The sequence below is a fragment of the Crocodylus porosus genome, unplaced genomic scaffold, assembly GCF_001723895.1.
Source record: "Crocodylus porosus isolate Cpor-Errol unplaced genomic scaffold, CroPor_comp1, whole genome shotgun sequence".
Classification (NCBI taxonomy): domain Eukaryota; kingdom Metazoa; phylum Chordata; order Crocodylia; family Crocodylidae; genus Crocodylus; species Crocodylus porosus.
Genome location: NW_017728906.1, coordinates 147,333,017 through 147,359,169, shown reverse-complemented (window position 1 = coordinate 147,359,169; position 26,153 = coordinate 147,333,017). Strand labels below are relative to the sequence as shown.

The following is a 26,153-nucleotide window of genomic DNA, read 5'->3' as shown; positions in this document are numbered from 1 at the left end:
GGAAGCTGCCAACCCCCAAACTGATTTATACAAAAATCACAAAAGAATGCAATATGCCATTAATGCAAATAAAATGCGCTTTCCAAAAGGTTTCAGTTAAACTGATATACAAACCTGTTTCATTATAAGCTACCACGGCTAATGACATTTTATTAAGCCTCTGTATATACATCTCAATATGCTCTGAAGGGTCAGCCTGCTTGGAGACAGACAGACATTTTGGGAGAAATGTGCACATGGGAATATGAACAATTTTGCAGTTCTCATTGATGGAAAGTACCTTTGTATAGACTCATTTATGGTATTCTTCCCCCCAGAGTCTCATTTAGTAAAAAAGGAATAAGGTTAATTATTCCATTGAATAGAGAGTAACGAAAGATATAGAGGTCTCCCAGTTCTGCTCCTTATTCTCCAAAAACAAGTGCTATACTTTTGCCATGCATTTGCTCAGCTCAGTGAAAAGAGGCATTTTAAATTAACCCACATTTGATACTGCACATTTGCAACACAAAAACGTTGCACATATCTATTCAACAGCTTTTTTAGAAAATTATTTGATATCCTTGGGTAAAGGTATGTAAGAGCACAGTTTGATTCAAATCACATAAGGGCATATAAAGTTATTGAATGGACAAGAAGAGTTCAGAATCAATCATTACCTGGACAGATTATTCTAGTGTTAAGCACTGGGAGGTTTTCTTTACTGGCTGCCAAGGCTGCAGCAGAGAAAGAGCCTGTTTGAGAATGGAGAGCTCGACTTGTACGTCGATCTGGAGATCTTGGTGCAGTTTTGGCTGTGCAAAAAAGTTAGAACAAAATGCAAACTGAAATATACATTTGTGCACTAATTAAGGGGTGTATATTTGTGGGTTTGATATTTAAGTTTCACAGTCTCAAAGTATTTTACAAATATTAACTATTAATTGTACCTAATACTCTCTGAAAAATGTCCCTCATCTGTCAATGGGATGGGAAAACTAGATGCAGAAAGGTCAAAAGACTTGCCCAAGTTATTTCTCAGTGAAAGGATGTGAGATCGGAAGATCAGCTGCTCGGTTATGAAGGGGCAGTGTTTTGCTCCATGCATGGCCAGAGCAGAAGCAAAGTATCATGGGATGCTGAAAGACCGTGCTGCAACTTCTCCTAGGAAGAACTGTTTTCAGACATTCACTCTCCCACAAAAAACACTCCTGGGAGCGATTTAATCCTGGTTGTTACTGGATTCACTTGGAGCAGCCATTTCTGCTCGCGGAAAAAAATCGGAACATCCATATATATTTGTTTTGTACTGGGAAAGCAGCAACTCTCCCAGGAGAAACAATGTCTGTATGTGGCCAGAGCAGGAAAAACTGGGTCACAGCAGGGGATGGGCAGCCTATGGTGCTGGCTGGTTTACAAAAGGTGGCCAACCCCTGATTTACATGCAGATAAACAGAAAACATTGTGGGGGTTTAGTTTAGCTTAGCCTATGTCTACTTGCTTCCCAAACCTGAAGTAAAAGGCATTTTGTGCCCAAAAGCATGTCCAGCCTCTCTCCCAACTGTTCAGCTGATCCAATAAAAGGAATCACAAAACCTCCTGAAGCTAAACCCTGGCCAGCTCCAGAATCATGGATAAGAAAAACTACAAAGCAGTTAGATGACCTGCATATTTTTTCTTCCCACCTGCATAACCATTTGTTTAAAAAATTAATAGGAAATAAATTATTAAAAAAAGAATAGTATAAACATGTATGCTACCAACAGAGCAAGTGTTTAAATGTTCTGCAGTTCACCAAGTGAATGATTAAACAGCAAAACTGGAGAGTGACAGAAAAAAGAGCAAAAGGTAATTCAAGAAGTGGAAAAACTGCCTTACAAGAGATTTTGAGAGAATGGGTAGCTTATTAAAAAGAAGATTGAGAGGTATCTTGATTATGCTGCATAAATACCTCCACAAAGATAATATACTAGGTACTAAAAAGTCTCCCTAATCTAGCAAAGTAAAGCATAACAAGGGCCAAAGGCCAGAAATTCAAGTCAAACAGATTAAAATTAGAAATGAGGCAAATATTTTGAATGGTGAGGGTGATTAACTACTGGAATAAGTTATCAATGAAGCAGTAGATTGTCCATCCCTTTTTATCTTTGGATTAAAGCTAGATTTTTTTTTGGTGACAGGCTTTGGACAAAAACAAGTTATTTGGCTCAGCAGAGAGATAACTGGCTGAAATTCTGTGCCCTCTGTTATACAAGATGGTCCCTTCTGGCTTTTACTATCTATGAATTAGCTTCAGCAGCTATCAAGCAATAGTGTTGTAAGACACAGCATCAACACAAAACAATCCTTGGCCTACATGCCTGACCAGACAATTCCAAAATGTTTGAAACCAAGTAGAAATAAAATTAACAAGTTATATTTAAATTTTACCTAACAAGAGTTTATTAAATATTTATACTGAGGTAATTAATGCATGGAAAACATTACCTTCTTCAACTGACTGAGGGACAAATCTCAGAGGGTAAAAAAAATAACTCTCAGAACACAATTAGCGTTCACTCATCATAATGCTACTGAAAAATTCACAGTGCTGTTCTTACAATCTGTTCCCTCTATTCAGGAACAAGGCGGTTACATTAAAAGAAAAAAAAAAAAAATCAGCAGAACAGCTGCTCCTTATTTGACAGACAAGACGCATGGGGATAAGCTGCAATAAAGATAAACTTTTGCTGCTCATGCTCTGATAAAAGCCAGCAGAGCCTTAACGAGTAAAACTGGTGCTTCATTGCATATAATTGAATTCATGTTTCACGCTTTCTCCCTAAACACCCACCTCCCACAGACAGAATTAATATGTGCTCCACTTCGTGCATTTTAGATGTAGGAACAGCTTTCCAATCATTACAGAAATAATGTTACTCTAGGAAACCATGATTATTTGATGCACAAAGAAGTTCAGTATAGATGACCATTCCAAACAGACTAGGAAAAAAAAAAAAAAAATCAGAAGAATCAAAACCCCCTAAACTCCTTGAGTCATGCTTTGCTTCTTTTCTCTTTTTGGCAAGGAAAAAAATGTGATAATTAGGATATTTAAGCAGGGATGATGGTAGCCATAACAACCCTTTATATAATTTAATACATTTAGGTTCTGATAGGCAGCAGGTCTTTCAGGAACTGAAGCTGTGAATGCACAAACTTAACACAAAAGTTTGCTTACAAAGCAGAGACTTAAAAAAAAAGTCTAAAGAAAAGAGGTAAATGGCCCAGGTTCTCTGTGACACCAGTCCATTTTAGCTCAGGTGTTCCAACATATCGTACAGCCCCATTCTAATGGGAATTGACTGTTTGGAATTAAAAATGTACTTGCTTGTTGTGTTTTGCAATATAATTCAATACTCATAAAATCTCAGGCTTAGTACCTGAAATCCTCTCAAAACAGGTTTGACACTCGTGACAGAAACAGAAACTTCCCACATGAACCTATCTGTATGCTCCATACGCTGACTGAAAAGGGACCACCTAGAAGAGACATACAGATTCCATATTCCTGCAGTCGCTGAAACTTTGGCTTTTCTGTTAAGTGTACTCATCTTATTAGCATCAGTCCCTGTACATCAATCCTTTTATACAATATATTAACAGAGACAGAATATTAATTATAGTACATATAGTTACTGCTCCATAACTATGCCATTCTGGCAAAGAAATCAGGGCTCAGTAACAGACTTTAAAGAATTCTAAATTCTTCCTTCTTTAAACCAAACAATTCATCACATGAAAAACAGTAACTTGGGAAGATTTCCACACAATGAAAAAAAAATCTCAAAATTAAAGGTTGAAAATGTATTATCCATTAAGTAGCACTGACAGACTGCTATATTTTTAAACCCTAAATCTCAGGAATTCAGGACAAGACATTATCAACTAAGGTTCCATCATCAAATAAAAACCACCTTCTTTTAGAGATCCTTAGCCATTTCCACCTGATACTTAAACTCTGTCCTCTTGATGCAATCAATTCTAACATATCATTTTCAGTTTCAGTACAACTCATATCAATCTTTTCAATGTGTACCAGTTGCAAAAGGGCTTCATTCTCCTGCTGATTGCAAAGGTATCAGAAAAACTCAACAGAACCAGTTTAGTAGATTAACAAAAAAAGGGAAAAGATTAACATTTTTTTCTAGGTTACTATATATTTTTGGCAAACTGAAACAATATGTTTGAAGTGGAATGAAACATCTTGTTCAACTCAAATTAAACAGTTCCATACCATTTTTGTGCTTCTTTATTAAAGGCAAAAAGCTAAATTGACAGGAAAAGGCGGAGTACGCAGTGGTTATACTTGCTGTTATATAGCAGTGCTTAAGGCCCCCATATGGCACAGAGAAAGAGAAGAGAAGCTCAATCTCTTCTCCTGATTCAGAGCAGTGATTTAAACCTCAGTCTTTCACCTCTCCAGAATTCACTAACCATGAGATGATAGAAGGTTTGGACTGGCTTCTGTTTCTGCTATTCACTTCATATCAAAGTGAAGTTATTAAGAGCAGGTTAAACAAACACTAGACTGGAACGGTTTAAAGAAGGAAGATCCTACTACCTTAAGCAAGGTTTGGGCTAGATGACCTTGTGAGGTCCCTTCCAACTTTATTACTCTATGACTCTAAATAATCATCACAACAGAGATAGAAAGAAACATACTAGAGCCCAGTAGCTCACACATTTGAAACACCAGAGTTTCAGATCCAACAATCTTTAACTATTACGCAAAATACAAAAGAAAGAGAAACTTCTCTTATACACCAAGACTAAGGGTGTTTGGCAAGGCCAGCCTCCCCTCTGACACCTAGGCAAGCCTGCCCCTTCCCAAGCAGCACCAGGTATCTTGCCAGTTCCAGGAGCCTGCTGAAGACACAAGTGGGGGGGGGGGCTATCCTGCTTTTGGCAGAGCCTCCCTGCCTGCCCCCAAGTCAAGGAATGAGCTGCACAGGAGATGAGCTTCCCCACTCTCCTGGGGGGGATGGCAGTCCTTCCCTTTGTGACAGCAGCACCCCGCATCTCTCCCCGGCCAGCCCCAGGGGCCCAATCCAACTCCCTGGGAGCCTGCCAGCATGACGCCTCTCACATGAGCCCACCCCAGGCTTCCAGCACCTCGCACACTGAGTCAGGGGATGGTGTATAAGTCAAAGCTGAATTTTCAGAGTTAAAAATTTGTCTTCAAAACTTGACATATACACCATGAAATATGCTAGTTTCAGGTCACCAAAAGTTACAGTTTTCATGGAATATTAATCTATGCTTTGTAAAAAAAAGTCAAACCTTCACTTAAGTCACACAGTTCTTACAAACTCCACTGCAATAATACGCGTGGCTCAGGGGATACAAAGCAGAGTTCCAGAGCACAGTTTATACAAAAAGAATAATTTATTTTCAGAAAATAGAAATAATATCAATATCAATATAATAGTAGCAAAATCGCACTAACACTGGAAATGGTCTAACTCCATTAATTATGAAATGAGAATTTTTGCTTCTAAAAACTAAAATGTTTTTAAGTTGTTCTTTAGTTACTTTTTTAAAGTAATTTACTCTTAGTTTGCTTACTTGACTGGAATTCATGTTCCCTTGTATCTTCCTCTTTTTCCTCTTCCTTGGATTCTTCCAATTCTTTACTATATTCTAGAGCAGGCTGGTTCTCTTGTTCTTCAGTATGAGCATTCTGTTCATCCACAACTGCTTATCAAAGCAGGAAACGTTAACGTGTCTTTAGAGAAATATGTATATGTGGAAGATTTAACATCCTATTTCTGTAGCACTAGTATAGGGTTTATGAATAACAGTAACAGGTCTCATCTGCCCTATCAGAACAGGAGCAGTGCAGCAACCTTTGCTGATGACAAATACTAGGTGCTTTAAAAAGATCCCAAAAGAGTAAGTAATACAAAAAGAAAGTGAGCTGTGAACAGAACAGCTTGCTACAAGAAGAGGCCAAGCAGCTGTGCTAAGTGTCCAGGACAAGGCAGAGTGTTGTCTTATTTGTTTGGGGTTTTTTTTGCTTAAAGACTGGGATTTATCTGGGAGGCACTGGCTGAAGAGTTCCTCAGGGAGCAAAAGCCACAGGCTAGAAAACCCACTGACAACAGAATGCAAAATGCATTTCGTCTGTTTCAGGGTAAAATCTTTCATGTCGTCAAATATAAAAATTCCACATTTCATCAGCAAAGAGGAGCAAAAATTCTTACATATGTGCAACCTAGGCAAGAGAACACTGCTCTGAGAATCACAACTTCGCACTGTATTCCATTGCTGGATTGTTCAGTGCTGCATGCAGGGGTCTCCTATTGACACTAGTGAAAGCTGCATATAGGGAGCACCTGGAAAAAAACTGGTCCCTCACTTCTGGTGGCCAATTTACAATCTGACTGTTAGTTTGACATAATTTTTGCATTAAAATCATTGTTAATCCCTATTACATCTTAAAAGCAGTGTGCTGCTTTTCTAGAAAGAAAGAATATGAGTAATAGTCACTGAAACAACTCTGTACACAGCAGCATAACTATGGGTGGACAAGAGGGGCATAGGCCCTGGGCACCAGAATGGTGCTAAAATGCCACCTCACCCTCCTGTCCTGCATCCATCCCTGCCCCACACACCCTGCATCCTCCAGTGGCTTCTGATCTAACAGCAGGGAGGGAAAAGAAGAGTGGCCATCCACAATGCAGGAGTAACAGCAGCCAGAGGTTCACTATTACTAGGGAAGATGACACTTTTTTTTTTTTTTGGGCTGCTGAAAACTAGTGGGCTTTTTGGCTGCTCAATGCATGTCAGTGGCAAAAATACAAAGTGAATAGGGGTTGCAGGGTGTGCAGTACCAGCCAGTTCCACCTCTGTCTCTACATTTCAAGATTTGGCAAAAGGGGGAAATAGGAATGCCGTTTACATGTAAAAATTAAAAATAATCTCATGTTTGTCATCTGTTCGCTAATTCAGAACAACGTGGCACAGGGAGCAAAAGGGCAGAGCTTAGCAGCAATTCCACAGATTGGAGTGAACAGGCCTGCTAGATACTTATTTTGGCTGCAAATATTAAAGGTGCCATTTTGTCTATTAGCACAGGAACAAGCACAGTATGATACAGCCAGATACATAAGATCAGTAGCAGTCCAATATGGGGCAGGACTCATCATTCAGCTGGTAACAGAAGGTAGGGAAAGTGGCTGAGGCATGGAGGGGTCAGAGCGCTGTGCTGTAACACAAGGCCTGGATGGCCAAAGTGTTCTAGGACCGACAGTGACCTCTGCCTCCACCCCCACCCCCACCCCAAAAGAACATTTCTAAATCTGTCTGTTCTTGTAATAATCTGTCTATTCAACTTGTGTGAAAATACTGAAATCCAGTTTTCACAATGGAATTCTATGCTAGAGAAAAAAAAGTTTCCCTCTGTGGTTAACAAGCAAAGCCTTGCTGACGCACCTTTTTCTGCCTGTTCAATGATCTGCCTTACAGCCTTCTTTAAGCTGTTTGCCCGCAGCATTAACTGTTCTCTTGGTTTGAAGATCTTCTGGATAGAAGACTTTCCTTCACTCTCCTTACTTTCCGATAAGGATTCTTCACTTGAATACTCTTCCACTTCTTCTTCCACAATGGGGGGAGTGATATGTGGCAGCATGGGAGTAGCCTGGGCTTCAGTGTGAAGAGTCTGGAGCAACAGGTCTAGCTTCTCATTTAATTCTGAACACTGGCAAAGTCACACACGCACACACGAATGAGTTTAAAAAAAAAAAAAAAAAAAAAAATCACCGAGGTGACTATATTTACCAAAGTCAACTACGAGGTTCTGGTGCTGGGTCTTAAAAGCCTAGCATTAAACTACATCTAATTAACTATTTGCTGGACAATAGAATTGCCATACAAACTTGCACTTAAAGATCATGAGCGGGATTTTCTAAAGTGCTAGGCACGGCTGTGGCTGCCCTCACAGAAGTCAAGGGGAACAGAACTAGATCATTCCTGAACACTTTTAAAAAGCCCATCTCTACAATTGAGACCATAGTTCCACTGGAAAAAAGAGATTATTGTTTTTGATGTATCAGTCAATAATATAGTGGAGCCTACCACAAAGTAACTTCAGTGCAGTACCAGGGTCAACAGACTAAGCGTTCTTTTTTAATTCCTTGTGTTCTTTGAAACAAGAATTTCTTTCCCCCCTCCCCCTTTCCACTAGGACAAGGTTCTGCCATTTGAAGCCTAGTTTACAATATCTGTAAAACCAGAGCCCCTACTTCCAGCTGGATTCTCTCATTTTATAATCCTATTGTTTCACTGCATTTAACATAATCCCTTTTAAAGAGAAGTCTGAATTTCTCAAGCAGCATATTTCTATTTATTTTGTGCATACAACTGTGAGCTTCATCTGTTTTCTCCAGTGTAAAAGCTATGCCTAGGTCATCAACTAACGGAAAAATAAACAAGTTTTTCGACATTGTCAAGTCCCCATTGTCTTATTTTTGTTTTGTGCAACCAAGACAAAAAGAATGTAATTACCGGCAAATTTAATAGGGTATTCTTTAAATTAAAGTTCTGTTGAAATAACTGGACTCCCTACTGAAAAGAAAAGCATATTATAACCACTGACCTCAGGAAGAACAGAACACAGCTTCCTGAATTACTCTGGGAGAAGAACATGTGATCCCTCTGAACTGTAACATTTAAAACATTTACAAAAGTCTAACAAATATTTGAGGAAAAAAATAATGTTACAAAAAACTTCATTCTTACTTTAAGGGTCATGGAATCAGCTTCATCTGCATTTTCCATAGCTTTTTCATAGGTCTTCCCTATTTTGGCAACAAAGTCCTTTACAGTTTCACATAATATCCTTTGCATAAAAAAAGGAGGGGAGGATGGAAAAATAAAAAATGAAATTAAATAAAAATAAAATTAAATTAACTGGATGGAAGTTTACTATTAATTACTGGATGTATTAACTTTGTTTTGTTTTCTTACTAAAATTCCACCAAGCTTAAATCATGCTCCCATATGTCATTTCTGAGAAGAATAAGATAAAAACCTGCTATACCAAAAGCTTTAGAAATAAACACTTTACAGGCAGAAAGAGAAAAATGAATAATAACATTACGACCATTAGTTTACAATACATACTAATGTAGACCATTTGGGTTGTAAAGTGGACATTATCAAATCATTTCTAAAAGTAGATATTCTCTATTTTTAGCTCACTATGGGTTGTTAAATCTGCTGCTAAACTTAAGAACACTTCTCCCCTATTGATTCAACATTTTTGTATACATTGTTTCCCTACCCATCTCACTTACTTTTATCTGAGCTGAAATTAATAGGACCTTTTTGTTTATTTGCTTTTTTGGAAACATATACATAGGTATTCATCAGTATCACTGACTTTATCAAAGTTGTTAGCAAGCTTGTGTTCCCCTCAGTTGGCTTAGATTGCAGTATTACAAATTACACCACTTGTTGGGGAACCCTTGCACCCATCTGAAATCCCAATAACATCTGTCGTTGGGCCTGTTTGTGGGTGGCAAGAACTATCCAAAATAGTTTTCAATGCATGACTGGCTGCTGAGTCGCATTGTACCCTGAGAAATATTTGTGCAAATGACAGTGGGTTCAATGGGCTTTTATTAGTGCAATTGAGTCCAGAATTTGGCTATGGATGTATATGCTGCAGAAGTACAACAAATTTGTTGTAGGCACTTGAATTAACTACTGTTGATGTTGTTTAGTTTTAAATTATGTTCCCTCAAAAAGATATTCTAAACACTTTGAATCTGGAGTTACGATGAACAACAGTAATGACAACTGCATACCATCTTGGAGATAACATCAGTCTGTTGGCCAGTGTCAAATGTAAAAAAATCCTTTTCGCTCAGCTAGAAGCACAGCATGTTACAGCTTTATGTGGCATTTGGGATTTCTAGTGAGAGGAACCTTTCTGATCTGAGGCATTTAAATTTGGTATAAAAATCCTATGGTTCGACTCCTATTTTAATGAGCTACCATACTGGAGACTCCTATTTTCCCAGTGTGCATGCTTATTAGAGACTGCATATGAGCAAAAGATGTTCTAAGGGAACCAAATCACTTCTACATACAGTCGAGTCACATCTTACGCGTATTTAACTTATGCAAATTCAGCTATACATGCTCAGCTGCTGGGGCTGGCCGGCAGATGCTGGCTGGGGCACGGCGCGTAGTGTGGCTCTGCGTGGTACTGCCTGCATACGCCATGCATGGCTGGGGGGCAGCAGTTTGCTCACGCTCAGCTGGCTGCCCTGGCAGGATGAGGCAGTGGAGGACGAGAGGGACGAGAAGTGCGTACGGAAGGCGCAGTTGTTGCACTGCACGCATGGGCTGTGCGGCACCACACCTGACTTGGCCAGGCCCTGCAGTGGCAGCGGCTGCTCGGTGCCGAAGCCCGGCGGGAAGGGCAGTTTCAGCTATACGTGATTTTTGCCTTACGTGCCGACTTCAGAATGTAACCCACACGTAAGATGCGACAGGGCTGTAGTATTAATATGATTTTCATTTAAACTCGAAGCACTGAGTTTTAATACTTTAATCTATTTTTAATCTATTGATATATCTTTTTACTTAAACAATTATTTTGCTTTCAAGATTTTTTAAATAAGTTGCTGAACTTGACTTGGTAAAAATTAAGTCATACAATATAATGGCACAAGACCACATAACTATAGAATTTTATCCACTGCACTTCACAATTTATAAAATCAGGACAGAGTTAGGTCAAGGCAGCTGAGCTAGACAGAGGGAACTCAAGCTTACAGGAGAGTTTATTTTATAGCCCTGTATGATGATGTTACATAGATATATCTTGCATGTATTACATTAAAGCCATCAACTCACTTGGCAGATGATATGACAACTGAGTGTTGATCAGAATTGAGGATTTTTGCAAGATGAGCAGCTACTGAATCCTCATAGGCAGATATCTGAAAATAAAGCAAACATGAGTCTTCACGTCAACCTTTGTTAGTGTTTAACACAAAGCAATAATTATATTAATAGAGAAGTAGGATTTTTTCCCAAGGTATTAGATCTACACCTAGGACAGAACAGTTATACGTGGCCTTTAACTGTATTTTTAACAGCCAAAAAGTCACAGTAACAGTAGAACCTTGAACTAGCATGCTCTTTTGTTCTAGAGGGAAACTGGCAAAATATTTCTGGGCTAAAGATACAATTAACAACTCTTTTTCCTTCTTTTGGTCACCCTTGATGGCTGACATTGACATCACCAATTTTCTAGATAATAATCTAGAAAATTTCTCTCTTCCTTCCCCTGCAAAAAATGAAGTTACCATGAAACTAAGCCATTTATTTATGTATAGTAACAGTTTTCAGACTATATTCTGAAATCCCCTCTAATACTGAGTAATACCTTATTCTGTGAGGGCCTTATTGACTATGAAGTTAATAAGCTGGTATAATACTATCAAAATCTAAACCTGAAAAACCCATTAGAGACAGATTCTGCTTTGCCATTACATAAGCACAAGCAGACAAATATGAGGATTTCTTCTTTCCTATACTCGTGCACGTGGTATAAGGACCATACAGAAGAAAGACAAATACTCAGGGAGTAGATAGGGATGCCTCAAGGAACATATTTTCACACTTGACCTTGTGATGGGCTGCAAATAGATGTTGCCCTTGTGCTGCCATAAAATTTTTACAGCATCCAAAACTGGAGTCAACAGATATTCATGCCCCATCATACCACAAATGCCCAAAATTCTGGGCACGATGATTCATAGTACTTTTCATGGAGAATGTCTATTTGCTTATGGCATGAGAGCTTGAACAGCTGAGGCAACCTCCACTCTGGCCTCCCCAGGTATACTTCTAGGGGCTGCAGGGGCCCAATCCTGCAGGACAAAAACTCCAGGTGCCTGGCCTGAACCAGGTTATGCATCTGCAAGTATAGAATGAGGAAGACCATAGGCTCTGAGGCATCCCCATCTACTCCCCTAGTATTTGCTTGCAATTGTGTATGGTCCTTATACCAGTTACATAAGCATAGTAAAAAAAAAAAAAAAAAGACCTTCTAGATGCATGCCCTAGGTTGGGGTCAGGTACCTGGGGCTGCTGATCTGCAGGATTTGGCCCCTGAAACCTTGTGCCTACAGGCACAGAGTGGAGAAGTTGCTTCCCCAGTTCCCTCCCAGGAATTTCCCTACAGATTGGGGCCAGGCACCCTGAAGCCCTGTGTTTGCAAGTATTGAACAAGGAAGCCACTTCTCCACTCAGCACTTGCAGACCTTTGCCATGGGTCAGGGCCAAGCACCCATGGCTGTTGTCCCCCAGGATCCAGCCCTTGAAGCCTTGGGAGCAGTAGGGACCTGATCCTGCAGGACAATACTGCAAGCAACATCTGTCTCTGTACGTCTATTGGATTTGCTGTGCCAGAATACATCCCTTCACAGCTGATTCTGCCACAAAGAAGATAACCGTTTGTAACCTCAGAAACAATCCTAGTTTTTAAAGGAAATTCTGATTAAAAACTTATAGACTGAAGTTAAATAGAAGTCTGTGCTTCTAAAGTTTAAAAGGACCGTTTTATTTGTTCTTTTAAAGACTGATTATTAGTTACTTGTGTTTTCATTCTTGATAGGGAATAGGAGTAGATATCTTTCTCCTTTTCCTGTATACATCCATATTCACTCAAGGGCTAGGGACAGATATTCAAAAAGCTTGAGCCTGAATTGATTCAACCTCTGCTGGTTAGTCTAACCTGCAGAGATTGAACCAATTTGCAAGTGGACAGACGCACACTTTTGATTCAGGAAATGCAGGCAACATGCCTGCAGTGGCTCGGGCTAGAAGCCAGGATGCGCTAGAGCAAGCCCTCCCTTCCCTTCCGTAATGCTGAGCTGAGGTGAGGGGTGTGGCCAGGCCCCAGAAAGACATTACGATTAGGGAGCGATTTAAACCCCCAACCTGACCTGCAGAGTCCCCAGCCAGGGTATTCCTGGAGAGGGAGGGAGAAGCAGCCTTTGCCAGGCTTTAGCCCCCCTCCCCGCTCCCGCTTACTGCTCAAGGGGTGGAGAGTGTTGCCAGACCCCAGCCAGCACGCTGAACCAAAGGGTGGGGCGAGGGGAAGGAGAAATGCTTGTGTAGAGTACATGCTTCTGTTGATGATACTAAACTTGTCAATCTCCCTCTTCCTGCTTCTTCATGCTGTCTGCAGCAAACTGACAGACACTGCATTCATTGCAAACCTGGTCATCTCTCACACCTCTCCCTGTCCCCTCCTGAATAATGACAGCAAGCCAGCAGCCAGCAAGGAGCTTATCAGAACACAAAGCTTAACAGCTAATCAAGAAACCAAAGCCTCCCTCTCATGAGTTCAAGCTCTTCTTAAACAGCTTTTTGCAAAGCATTTTTAAGGAAGAATGGGGGGACATTACCAGCAGACCTGCTGATTAGCTCCAAAAAGCCCTAAGTGGACACTGTTCTGTTTGCTTTTGTTCCAGTGAAATTGGAGACGCACACATATACACCTCTCAGCATTAGCTAACATGGGGGTGGCATGACCATGAACAGATGCCGGCTGGGGTGTGCACTGCTGGAGTCTGTGCTGTGGGAGATAGGGGATCCCTGCTTGAGCAGTGAGGGGTGTGGGGAGGCAGACACTGCTGTGCCTGCAGTCTTCACCTCCTTCTCAGCCAGCCGGAGCTCTGACTAGGGAAAAGGGCAGAGCCAACCCTGCTCTCTGGAGCAGACAGCCCAGCCCAGGACTGAAAAGCATGCTGGGATGCTGGGGGACTCTTATTTAACTTAAACCAGGAAGGGTTCTAGGACACAAGTTCCATCAACCAGTTTGACCCAAGTCAATTAAGTCTGATACTACATTCAGCCAGATTTATCTTAAACCAGTTTTGTCCATTTTGAAACTGGTTTATGTGCACTGAGTCTCTATTCTGTTACAGGTTAAAAATGAGTTTCTGAACACTTAAGCCAGTTGATGCACAACTTCTGTCCCTAGCCCAGAGCTCTAAGATGAAAATAAAGCCTAGCTTAGAAGAGCACATACCCTGATATTTGAGCTACACCATGGTCTTCTGAGACCGAATTGTATTAGAAGAATGAGTCAATATCCAACTTTTTCTAATCAGTGCTGCAATTTGATATAACACATCTGATCAGATTTTTTCCCCTGAAATACTGTAAACTCAGTAAAACACAGTATAAATGCTGCAGAAACAGTTAAGATGGATACAGAGAAAAACACACAAAACCTAACAAAATAATGCTTTATAATTCATAATGATGATAGTAAAATGACCTACAGTAACCACTCTCAAATAAAACTATTTTCTTTTTACTTAAACTAAACAGCATATTACAGAAGAGCTATCTGGATCCAAATGCATATTTCCTCCAGTTTTTTTACTTTAAAATATGAAGATACTGACAGTCTTATGAAGTTATGTAACAGTCTCTGCCATAAACTGCTGGCACCCACACACTGGGAACAGAGCTGCATGCAAAAAAAAGACAGCAGATCTCTGGTACCTCAGCACCTCTCAATCTGTGCATCCAAAAATTCACCAGAATTCATCACTTCCTGACCACTCAGAGGTTTAGCATTGCCTAAACCAGTGGTTTTCAACCTTTTTAGACTTGAGGGCCCTCTAGAGAGACTCACTTTCCAAAGCATCCCTCAGAAAATGTCAGGCTTTATTTTTTTACTAATTTTTTACTATGGAAAAATAATAAAGCAATTCTTTTGTTGCAAAGAACTCAAAAGACAACAAAAGGGCAGAAGGTTTTTAACACCATGGATTCCTTTTTGAAATCTCTTGGTTTATCATATAAATCACGTTTCTACATTTAACTGTGCTAACATTATGTGGCACCGTGTGCCACTCTTGAAAGGATCTCAGGGCAACCTCATTGAGAATCACTGGCCCATGCCATTACATTAATCACAAACCTGCTAACGAGTTTCTGCTTCTGATTTATTCTCAAGCTAAGATGGACAGTTGCGTGAACATTTGCCAAATATGACACTTCATTTCCCATCATAACCGCACTTTTCTGGCAATTAACTTTATCAGCAGAGAGGTCCGAAATGGCTGCAGTGGGTAGGCAGCTTGTTCAGAAGCTGTGCTAAAGTTATTCCATTAGCCCAACAATGATATGGATTTTTAAAAAAGGACAGAAAGGGGATAAAGAAAAAAATTGCAGGCACTTTCATCAGAACCAGGCTGGTTTTTTTTGAGGAGGATGGGGCAAAAGACATTTCTCCCATCAATACTCATCTTCTTAATTTTTCCCCAAATTCATTGTGATTTAGTAAATAGTTTGCACTCATAAGAAAGCAATTTTCATTCTTGAAAAGAGCTCTTTCTTAATTGTAGTCCTACAAGGTTGCTCATCCTTTTTTAGCCAAAATAATTGGAAGGCTTTTAATTTTGAATTAGAAATTCCAATCACATATGGCATGAACTGACTTACTATGCAGCTGAGCACACTTCTTGTCTCCTACAACCATTCCTCTTACAGCCATATTAATTATCTTTTCAATGTAGGTATTCAACCAAGATAAAAGTTACCTATGTGCAAAAAAAAAATCCCTCACCTGACATTCCTCAGATTCCTCTTCTGGAGTAACTGGAAGAATAGAAGGCTTTGAAGGTAATTTTAGTTCATATGACATAATACTCCACCTGCAGGAGATAGAAACAGCAGCTTTTAAAAGTTCTAAATCTCATGTTTCTGATAACAAATCACAGAAGTCTTTTGTAGCCGTCAAAAAAAAAAAGTGCCACAAAAAGAAAACACATATGAAAATGGGTCTTTCAGAGGATTTTAGCCTCCAGCTGTGCTCACACTGCTGCTACTTCCTACCCTCCCAGCTCTGGTCTGACACAGGCCAGGTGGTTCTGGCACCATGTCATCAGCGAGGGGCTTTGCAGCATACAGTCCACAGGGAGCTGCATCAGAACTGTAAACTGAGTTCACATTGCTGCCACTTCCTCCCCCCGGCTTGCCTCCCCACCCTGCTGTGGCATGAGCATGGGCACACCTTTGAGCTGGTAGGGAGATGCAATGAGGCCAAGCAACTTCCAGTTGTGCGTGTGCCACAGCTGGGGGGTGAAGATGGGGTGGCAGGAGGGTGGAAGTAGAGGGGGAACAGGAAAAAGCAAAGGCATCACAGACAGTTTGTAGACACCTGGTCCCAGAGCAGCTTCTGCTACCAGCTGGAAGCTGTGCCCATGCCAAAGCTAGGGAGAAGCAGCAGTGACATGGGTGCAGCTCCCATCTGCCTGCCCAGCATAGGCATGGGGAAAGCCCCATGCTACTGATGAACCACCAAAGCCACCCAATCCACACTGGACTACAGCTGGGTTGTTCTGGCCTACAGCTTATAAAAGGACGCTGGCCACTGCCTTAATGTGGTCAAAAGTTGGGTACAGGGTCCATGGATGACTGGTGCCTCCTGAGACTGGGGAGCCACTGTTTGTGGGTGGCAGTATCAGTGGCGTCAGGGTGGCAAGTGGCAACCGCCTGCAGAAGCCAGCAGTGGCAGCGGCAGGATGGTGAGCAGCAACTGCCCGCAGAAGCCAGTGGTGGCGGCGAGGGGAGGGAGGGTGGTGGCGAGCAGCGACTGCCCACAGAAGCCACCACCAGCAGCAGTGGCTGCCAATCTCAGGGGGAGCACATGTCCCCCCATGCTTCTCCTATGCACTGCCTATGCCAGGGTCACTATCTTAATGGGTCTAAGAGCTAGAAACAGGAACAATATGTAATTTGGCAGGAGGCACATGCACAACTTTATGTATAACCAACAAAAAAGGATTAAGTGTCCAGATTAACAAGAATCTTTGCTATGTGAACAAAAGCACTGGCATGCACCTCCTGTGCAAAACATCATAGGAGAAAAACTACTTTTAAGATAAGAACTTTTTCTACCAAAACTGATAAATGATCCCACCAGTCAAATTGCCTTTTAATTTGTTAAAAACACATTACCACTATTGCTATTACTTACCTGTCTAGCATTTTAGTGCTGGCACGTTCCAACTTCTCCAAAATTTGAGGAAGCTGTGTGTCATCATCACATGACCCTCCCCAACCAAGGACCCTGGCAAGGTCATTTCCAGTACCAAGAGGCAACACTCCCAGCTGACACTGAAATACAGCAACATAGCAAATCATTTACTCAGCATAAAAAAGTGAAAACATGAACCAAGACACATGTTTACAATTTCAAGTGTGATATGTTAATTACTGAGCTGATTACTAACTAAAGCTTATAGGTCAAAACCTGCAACTCCTATACAACCCAAATTTTCCACCATTTTCAATGGGAGTTCTGAGTAAGGGTTATGTTTCTCTAAGTCAGTCATAAATGAATGACTCCAGCCACAAACGTGGGAAAGTTCTGTCGAACTAGCAGGTACACAATCTATTGTAAATATATATTAAAACTATACATCACTGGCATTAACAGATTCAACAGAAAGTAACTTTAGATTCACATATGGAAATTCAACATACTTGCATATCTCACCATAAGGATTACTGGATTTGGCCCTATATCTACTATTTTATGGAAGGACAAAAGAACCCAGACAAAAATAAGTGCACACACTTGCCTGTTTGTGCAAGCTGAGTTTATCAATTTCCGACAAAACCCAACCAACGCTTCCATCTCCACCGCATACAAGGATCCGGAAGTTGTCAAACTTCTGAAACAGCCTTAAACTGTAAAGTATATATGGAAAATGCAACTGATTAGAGCACCTAATCCCTGAAGGAATTACAATGAAAAATTCCTTGTTTATTGGGACTTACTTTTATAAATCATTAGAATCACGGCATGTAGATAAGCATTATATTACTACATTAAACTTAACCAATATGAAGCCTGTTACAAATATTCTACTGCTTCTGCTATTTCTAGTAAACAATATGTAGCATTTTACCCAGAAAAGTTTCCTTCAATATATCATGTTTTCAAGATTTTTTTTAATTGGCACTTGTTAAAATGCTGGGTTAAATCATGAACACCCAACTGCTGTAATAAATCTTATCCATATCAAAGGTTTGAGGCACTGTAACCAATGGCTAGTAATCATTGTTGTTACTAGGAGGTTTTCACAAGGAAAAACTTAAGTAATGACTCCAGTCTAATGTGACTTCTATATTCAAAGAAAGTTGAGATAAACCCTGCACATGTGATCATCATGGGAACATAAGACAAACAAAATATTTTATACTGGGCCCTCAAACATAGTCTTGTTACTACCCAATGCGTATCTGAGCACTTCTGCCCCATGGGTAACAGTGCAAAGGGAAGCATCAGTGGCTGTGTCGCTAACAGCAGCAGCCAGGCTAGCAGTGGCAGCCAAGTAAGCAGGGTAGTGGCTCCTATTTATGCACCCCAATTCTCCTCTCCCTGCACCAATTCTGCACCCACCCAGACCTGATGCCCCAGTTGCCCCCTTAGGTATGCTACTGGCTTCCACTACCCTCCAGTTCTTTCTTCTGTCCTCTAAGTCCTGGCTAGGTACACAACGAAGTACATTCATCAGTAACAAAGAAAAGAAAGGTAAAGGAGAGAGAAGCAAGACTAAGAGGAAAGGAAAGTGAGATGGCATGTCATACTAACCATGTTTTTTAAAATCAAGGACTAGACATATATGCACACTTAATGCACAGTTACACAATTTTTTCCTTCCCTCTCCAAGTGTACTGTAACATACAATTCTGGAATCCATGAATGCTGCTGTTGAAATAGTCTTTGGGACTGCTGTGATGCCCCTATACAAATACAGATCTAAATACATAAAATAATTTGATAATATCCTGAAATCCCTTTAGAAGTTTGGGAAACTACTCTAAAAATGCTAGAACAATAATGTGATTGGTTAATACATTTTACATTTTTTACCAGTAGAGACCTAAATTCAAGATATAGTTTAGGTTTCAAATGCAAATGAGTTGTAATCTGAGCAATTTCCAGAAATTGGCACATCTCTGACCAGGATAGACCATGGACTAAAATATCATGGATATTACAAGGCAAGGGTTAGCTAGATTGGTAGATAAGGTAAGTGGAATGGTGGCTGCCATAATTGAAACTACATTCAGTGCTTCCATAATTACTAAATCCTTAACACAAAATTTTTGTCATTTAACTCCATGCCACTCTGATACTGCCTGCTAATTAAATGTTTTGTTTCAGTGATGACAAATAAATCTATTCGCATAAGTGTTAGAAAAACAAAGCCAAAAACAAATGATGTGTTAATGAATATATATGTATAAAAATGTGTATTTATATGTAAACGTATTAATTTAATATGCAACATGTACATGTATAATACATGTGTATTAGTATACTAACCAACCATATTATAGAATATATTTATATTTAGATATGTCTTTATGTATAGAAATTCAAAAGGATATCAGCCATATTTGGCTTCTCTGTTACAACATATGTTGAAAGGGAAAGAAAAAATGTTTTTACAGCTATGCATTAAGTATAAAAAGGCATTTACACATTGTGTGTAACTGCTTTATTCAACTTGAACAGCATAGAGCTAATGAAAAATCTGAATAATATGCATTTAAAAAAAATATTTAATCATTTCAATAAACCTCCAGAATAGATACTGAAATTTAGAAGACTACTTCAGGTTTAATTCCATTTTTGTAGCATACATATATAATACACATACAAGTACGTACATACATACGCGCGCACACACTTATTTGCCTATTCAAAATATATATCAGAAAATTGTAGAAAAACAATAAATAGGGGTCAGACAACACAGTACCATACTATACTGAAGAGACTGCCCAATTCATTACCCTAAATGAGGTCCTCCATTCATTAAATCAAACACCTGAGCTGGATTTAGTGACTGTTTGAATCGACGAAGAAATTTTACTCCCTGATTATCTCCACTCTTTGAGTTAACAAAAACTAAGAGAGGGCTGGCACAGGATGGTGGACAGGTAGCTTTCCAAAAACCTGTAAACATAGTTAGAAAGAAGGAAATATGTAAGACTTTCTAACATGAGCACCACAAAAAGAATCTGTGGGAGCAAAAGAGGGAAAAGACAAATGGAATTCATTTTACCATGAATAATACATGACCTGCACTTCAATTAGATTTAGCAAGAAGAATATTTTATTCTACCTACTCTACCTTCTTTCTCCAGTATTCTCAATAACTACATTTAGCAAAATGTTGAAGACAGTAGCTTTATTGTTTTCCACAACAAAAGGTTGTTTTAAAGTTTCAAAATTTTTCATCACAGATTACCAAAACATGACATTTTCAGCGGTAACTAATATCTTTTTTATTTGACTTTTTCCTTTTAATTCTATCACATTGTATCCCACTGTACTTAGCTTGAATTCCTAGCAAATAAAAAACCCTCCACATATATAAATGATATCACATTCTTAAATAGCTCCCAACTAAGACTTTTCATGAGAACTATCTCAAACTGAACTAATTCAATCATTTGTAATAGAAAGATAACACAACACATCTTTCTAATTCAAAGTCTACTGAAGTGTGTCTACTTTAAAATGAGCAGTACTATGGACACTGATTTTTCATAATGCCACTCTCCTTGAAGCCTCAATGAAAGCTGTGGATACTCAGTATCATTTAAAATAAGTTTCAGGCATAAATAAAGTAATTCTGTCTTTTTAATGGTCTAAAAGCAATTAGAAAGCTAAAAAGCTTGAACGTTCTATGGAATGAAAAAATTGACATTGTAAGAATAAAAACTTTAATACAATTCCACTTTATCTTAATGCATAATTTAAAGAAAGGGTTTTTTTGTGTTGTTTTGTTTTTACTGGTAAGCAATAAAATTCCATTTATAAAATGAAATCAAATCTTCTTAGTCTGAATAATAAACACAAGCAATACAAGCTCCAGATGATTACATTAAACAATAAGTACATACAATAAGTGAACATCGGTAGAATACAGTCATTTATATAAATTCCAGATAATAAATATTGCTAACTTTTGAGTTAACATTGTTGGGCTCACATACCACCAACACAAATTATTAAAAAATAATAATAATAAGCAATTAAGTTCTCAATACTCTAGCTACTCTTCATTCAATGATTTCTTTTCCCTTGCTCACCTAGATCCTTCCCAAGAACAACAGTCACTCATCTCCATCCTGAACCACGAGCAAACACCTTTCAATTTTCAGTAACGTCTACTGGTTAATTGTTAGTGTTTTTTAAAGATCAAGATAGTGTTTCTCAAGAAAACACAACTTGGAGAGAATAGAGTAATTTAGTTAGTTAATCTTTATATAAGACAAAGCAATCATTTGGAACTACAGAAATCACTTGGCATATATTGAAAGTGGCCCATGCATAATCAGAATGCATGCTAGTGAAGTTTGTAAAGAACCCCAATTGCTTATTGGTAGAAAATATGAGAGAGAAAAAAAGGGAAAAGATTCAAAAGGGAAGCTCTTAAATTTATTTGAGGGGAGTGGAGGAAAAAGGAGGGGAAGGGAATTCTATTGTCCTCTGAAGCCCTTTGTACTAAATTTACCTGTATAATAAAAGGATTTTATCTTTGCTTCAGATAGAAATTGCAATGATACCATAACTGTAGAGTCACCATTGACAATCTTATAAAGCTACGTACCATCAGAGTCTATGCTGTTTAGAGCTGTGGGAGGTATGATGGATACTTTACATTGGCCAAGCGGACACTTACGAGGATAAAGATCTCTACAGGCAGTGTGAACCTTTAAAAAAATTAAAAAAGAGGTATCAAATAAATAATTATTTCTTCAATATATCATCTGATTAGGATGATACTGATACAGCAGCTAGGTAACCTATAAAGACAAAGTAATGTGCAAGAAACTTGGAATGCTGTTATACACACTGACCTGTATACTGTTTAATTATCAGTTTTTTAACAAAATATTAATGAACTATGATACTTAAAATTCTGCAGATTTACTATTTCTAAAGCCTAAGCCAGGCTTCAAATGACAAAAGGGTGACTAGCAAAAGATAAAAGCCTCAAAAGAAGTACTGCAATTACATGGTAAAAGGACAAGCAACAAGATAATGACAGCTAATTTAAATCTATAACACATGGAGGTAAGAAAGAGTAATAGATTCATACAAATACAAATATAATTGTCTTAGCCTAAGAGAAGAAAAGACTAGGAAAAGAAAATTATACAGATTTAAACTAATTATAACTAGGTACATGATATCCTAAGAAAAAAAATTAAGCACAAAGTTTGGTTAGAACATAAAGGGACTCAAAGACAGCACTGAACACTAAGAGTTTGATCCTAAATAGCTACTAGAGATGATACAAAAAGATTCCTATTGAATTCAAGTAGTTTTGGATTAGGGGCTCTATTAGGAAGTTATTAAAAAGGCAGAAAGAGTCAATGGGTGCATCTACACGTGAACTTTACTGCACAGTAGACTCATTTACTGTGCAGAAAAGAATCACCTTCTACACGTGCATAGAAATTTGGAAGGTGTAGACTAATTTACAGAACCATAAAATAGTCCCATCAGACATGGGTACAATCCAACAGTGGAATAAATTACTATGCTTAAACCAGGAGCAGGCAAAATACGGCCCATGGTTCAGATCTGGCCCACCAGACACTTTCATCCAGCCTGCAGCACCCACCAACTAATTGTACCCCCACCCAGCCCTTCTGCCCACAAGGGTTGGAGCAAGGTACCCATGCATACACACCCTGCCAACATAACCTATTGTGCCTCGTTTCCACACAGCTTCTTGGTGGGGCTGTTGCTGCCACTGCTGCAGCCACCAGGGGACATCCTCTGCCTCCCCAATGCCCTGCTCACTCTGGGCAGCAGGTAGGGAAGCAGTGGGGGGGCAGGGGTGAGAGCTGTAGTTGGGCAGGAGCATGGACAGTGGGGCTGGGACAGTATGAATCCTGCACCTGGTGGGGGGGGCAGCTGTGCAGAGCTCAGGGGTGGGCAAGGTGTGGGTGTGAGGGAGGGTGTGGGAGGTGTGGGGATCCATCCACATTCCCCTCATGGCACAGCACCAGCAGGTGGAGATGCTCAGGGTACCTGTGCCTGACAGGGCACAGCTCCGGCCAGTGCTGCACTTTGCAGGACTCCAACAGAAGTGGAAGGGAGCCATGGCTCCAGGGCGTGGTGCTTCCCCCCGGTGGCATGCAAGTGCGGGGGCCACACGTGTGACGAAGAACACCGGTGATAGAGGCAGACCCGCTGGGCTGCGCTCACCACAATGTGAAGCACTGGCCAGAGCTGCACACAGCTGGGAACAGGCATTCGCACCTGCTGCCACTGCACCATGGGGGGATTGTGTTGGAACCACACCCCCCACAAATACCATGCACCCACACCCTGCCCCCAAAACCCTCCACATATATACACCCCCAACCTATCCTGTGCCCCCCACACACCTGACCAAACCACAAACCTCCCTAGCATACACACCCACCCTCCCACATACACCCCACAGAATACATAAGACTAAGAATTTATTTTCGAGTTATTATGCAATAACCTCTATATACACTACACAAACACAAATCTTGACCAAAAATTTTTTGTAATAATATTAAAATACATTATAGAAGCTGTTTGACTTTTAGCATATAATTTATTTGGTTTTTTTGGTTCCAAGATGGCAACCTTCCCTCCCAAAGGGAGTATTTCTGGGGGGCAAGGGGAGGGACCTCTGATGGCAAAGGTCAGGAGTTCTCATACAACAGTTCTCATGTAAAGGTCAGTGGCAAAGGTTAGGGGCAGTCCTTCCAATCCCAAGATGTGTGTGGGTGTGAGGGAAGGGGCGAGGCAACTGTTAAGGGGCAGGGCTACCCATGCAGCCCTCAAAAGCTCACCAAACCTCATTAAGCAGCCCTCCACCTGATATAATTGCCTGTCCCCGACTTAAATGCACATGTAAACAATGACGTCAGGATTAGTTTACTCTAGCTCAAATTGTACTGGAGTTTATTCAGTCACATTAATTGCATATGTAGACATGTCCACTGACAATTAAAGAAAACCTGTATCTGTGAGCATAATCCAGAACAGCTAAGACCAACTACATATACATTACAGGTTATAAACGTTAGATCTGTCTGAGCAGCCAGGTCCCTTTCCATTATTTTTCATTCATATAGTGAAATGAATCGGAGCAACAGATAAATAACAGCTTTGACATCCGAGACATTTATACAAGCCAAACTGCACCTACCATAGCTTTACACCAAAGGCACTTCCAATCTTGTAGGCGTAAAACACTGCCACAGGTCTTGTCACAGACTGCACATTTGGCACTAACAGGTAAATTGCCCTCTAACCACTGGTGAGGCATAGCTATCTGCAAGGAAATAGTTATAAAGTTAAATATTTATGACATGAAAACTATCATTGAACTATAAAAAGTGGTCCCTAATCTAGTTTCAAACACTTTACTCTTTCTGCTACATCTTGGTATGTATTTTTCTGGACAAGAGTTAAGGAACAACTATGAAATCGTCTTTTTTTCCCCACCCCAATTCTAATGCTAACCTTCTAGATAATGAATCCATGCCAATAGTGCAGGCACAGCTGTGTCTGTAATAGTAACACTTCTATCTAGATGAGACTTCGAAAAGTTTTGCTTTTTCATTTTCTAATGTTCTTACACATATCAATAAATCTGTTATATGTAGATCAGTAAGTTCCAAATAGGCATTGCGGGATCAGTTGTCAGTTACAAGGAAGTAAAGCAGGAGGCGATAACAGCTTCCCAATGAAAATGACAGAGTTTGGTATAAGAGGGATAGAGATTCCCTGAGCCAGTCTTAAGGCCTGAGTATCCCCCAAGCTGTCTATAGGAGTACACAGATGCTAAACATGTCTTCTAGGGGAGCAGTATTTCTCTTGCTACAGATACTATGCTAAGCTTTTATAACACAGTGACTAAACAGCCTCTAGCTCTATAAAATCACAACAGCTTTTCCAGACTGAGCATATCCCTCCTCCCTCCCCCAAAAGAAGAAACCATTAACTGTTGGGAAGTAGTGTAATGCTGAATATTACTTACACCATCTTCATCCTCAATGATATCCTTCCCAATGGAGGCTAATGTAGTCCACTTGCAGTTATTTGTTGCCCTGACTGCACACCTTTTATGTGCTTTAAATTTGCACACTAAAATACAGACATAAATGTACTTTATATAAATCTTTGCAAAGTATTATATCAGTTACAGTTTATTATAGCAGTCCTTGCAGGTACTATGTAAAGCCACTGAGTACATAATACAAACAATTAAAATACAGAAAAAGCAGAATTCAAGCTCTTATTTCATCTCAAACTCACTGAACTGTGTCTTGAGATTTAATACTGCTGCATGCAGGTTGAAAAGTTATTCACTGTACTGTATTCCCTGAAATACTCTATCAATAGGCATTCAAGGACAAAATGGCAACTTTAAAGTTTCCCTGCTCTTGTCAGTTATTAATATATACATTTTACTCATTTCAGTTATCTCATTGACTTTTAAATATATATATTTCTATAAAGAAAGTTTTTTAACCGTTGCCCACTGACATTATAAAAAGGACATCATATAAGCCGTTAGGTCAATAACTTCTTAATACAACCCTGACTACAGTAGGGGTGTGCAAAGCGGGCTAATACTCTGTTTAAGACTATACTGGTAGAGTATTTTTTAAACTTCTAGCAGCTGCAGGATGCACACTTTCATTCACTTATATATGTTTATGAAGGAAGCCCATTTTGTCAGTCCTTCAAGATTAACTTGGTACCAGTATCAATTTCCAGGTGCAATTCTGGGTATTGTTTTGACCAATAAAAACAAACAAATGCTTTGGGGTCCTGTCCACCCGGGACACCATCTTACTCAGGCAAGATGTGATGCTCAGACAGAAAGACCTTTCTAGAGCTCTCTTCTCTTCTTTGTCCACAAGACCCATTTGGGAAACACTGCTAAAAACCTGTTTCCTCAGACTTTGAGTAAGCAGAGAATTGGGAAGAGATGGTATCTATTCATTACATTGGAGGTTAGTTCTGATAAGCTACCCAGATAAGGATGACCCTACCTTTC

General features: G+C 39.7%; 1 protein-coding gene across 2 annotated transcripts in view; it reads right to left on the bottom strand.

The window, feature by feature from the left end:
• DGKH (diacylglycerol kinase eta) overlaps window positions 1-26,153 on the bottom strand; it is a 254,374-nt gene that overhangs the window by 47,416 nt on the left and 180,805 nt on the right. For both annotated transcript variants that reach the window (XM_019529851.1, XM_019529850.1), the window contains 12 exons: window positions 25,128-25,234; window positions 24,294-24,419; window positions 21,702-21,804; window positions 19,876-20,038; window positions 17,649-17,757; window positions 17,042-17,181; window positions 15,629-15,716; window positions 10,888-10,973; window positions 8,761-8,860; window positions 7,456-7,720; window positions 5,587-5,715; window positions 660-794 (listed from right to left, as the gene is read on the bottom strand). In XM_019529851.1, the coding sequence (XP_019385396.1) occupies window positions 660-794; window positions 5,587-5,715; window positions 7,456-7,720; window positions 8,761-8,860; window positions 10,888-10,973; window positions 15,629-15,716; window positions 17,042-17,181; window positions 17,649-17,757; window positions 19,876-20,038; window positions 21,702-21,804; window positions 24,294-24,419; window positions 25,128-25,234 (1,551 nt within the window). The remainder of the gene's footprint in view (window positions 1-659; window positions 795-5,586; window positions 5,716-7,455; window positions 7,721-8,760; window positions 8,861-10,887; window positions 10,974-15,628; window positions 15,717-17,041; window positions 17,182-17,648; window positions 17,758-19,875; window positions 20,039-21,701; window positions 21,805-24,293; window positions 24,420-25,127; window positions 25,235-26,153) is intronic.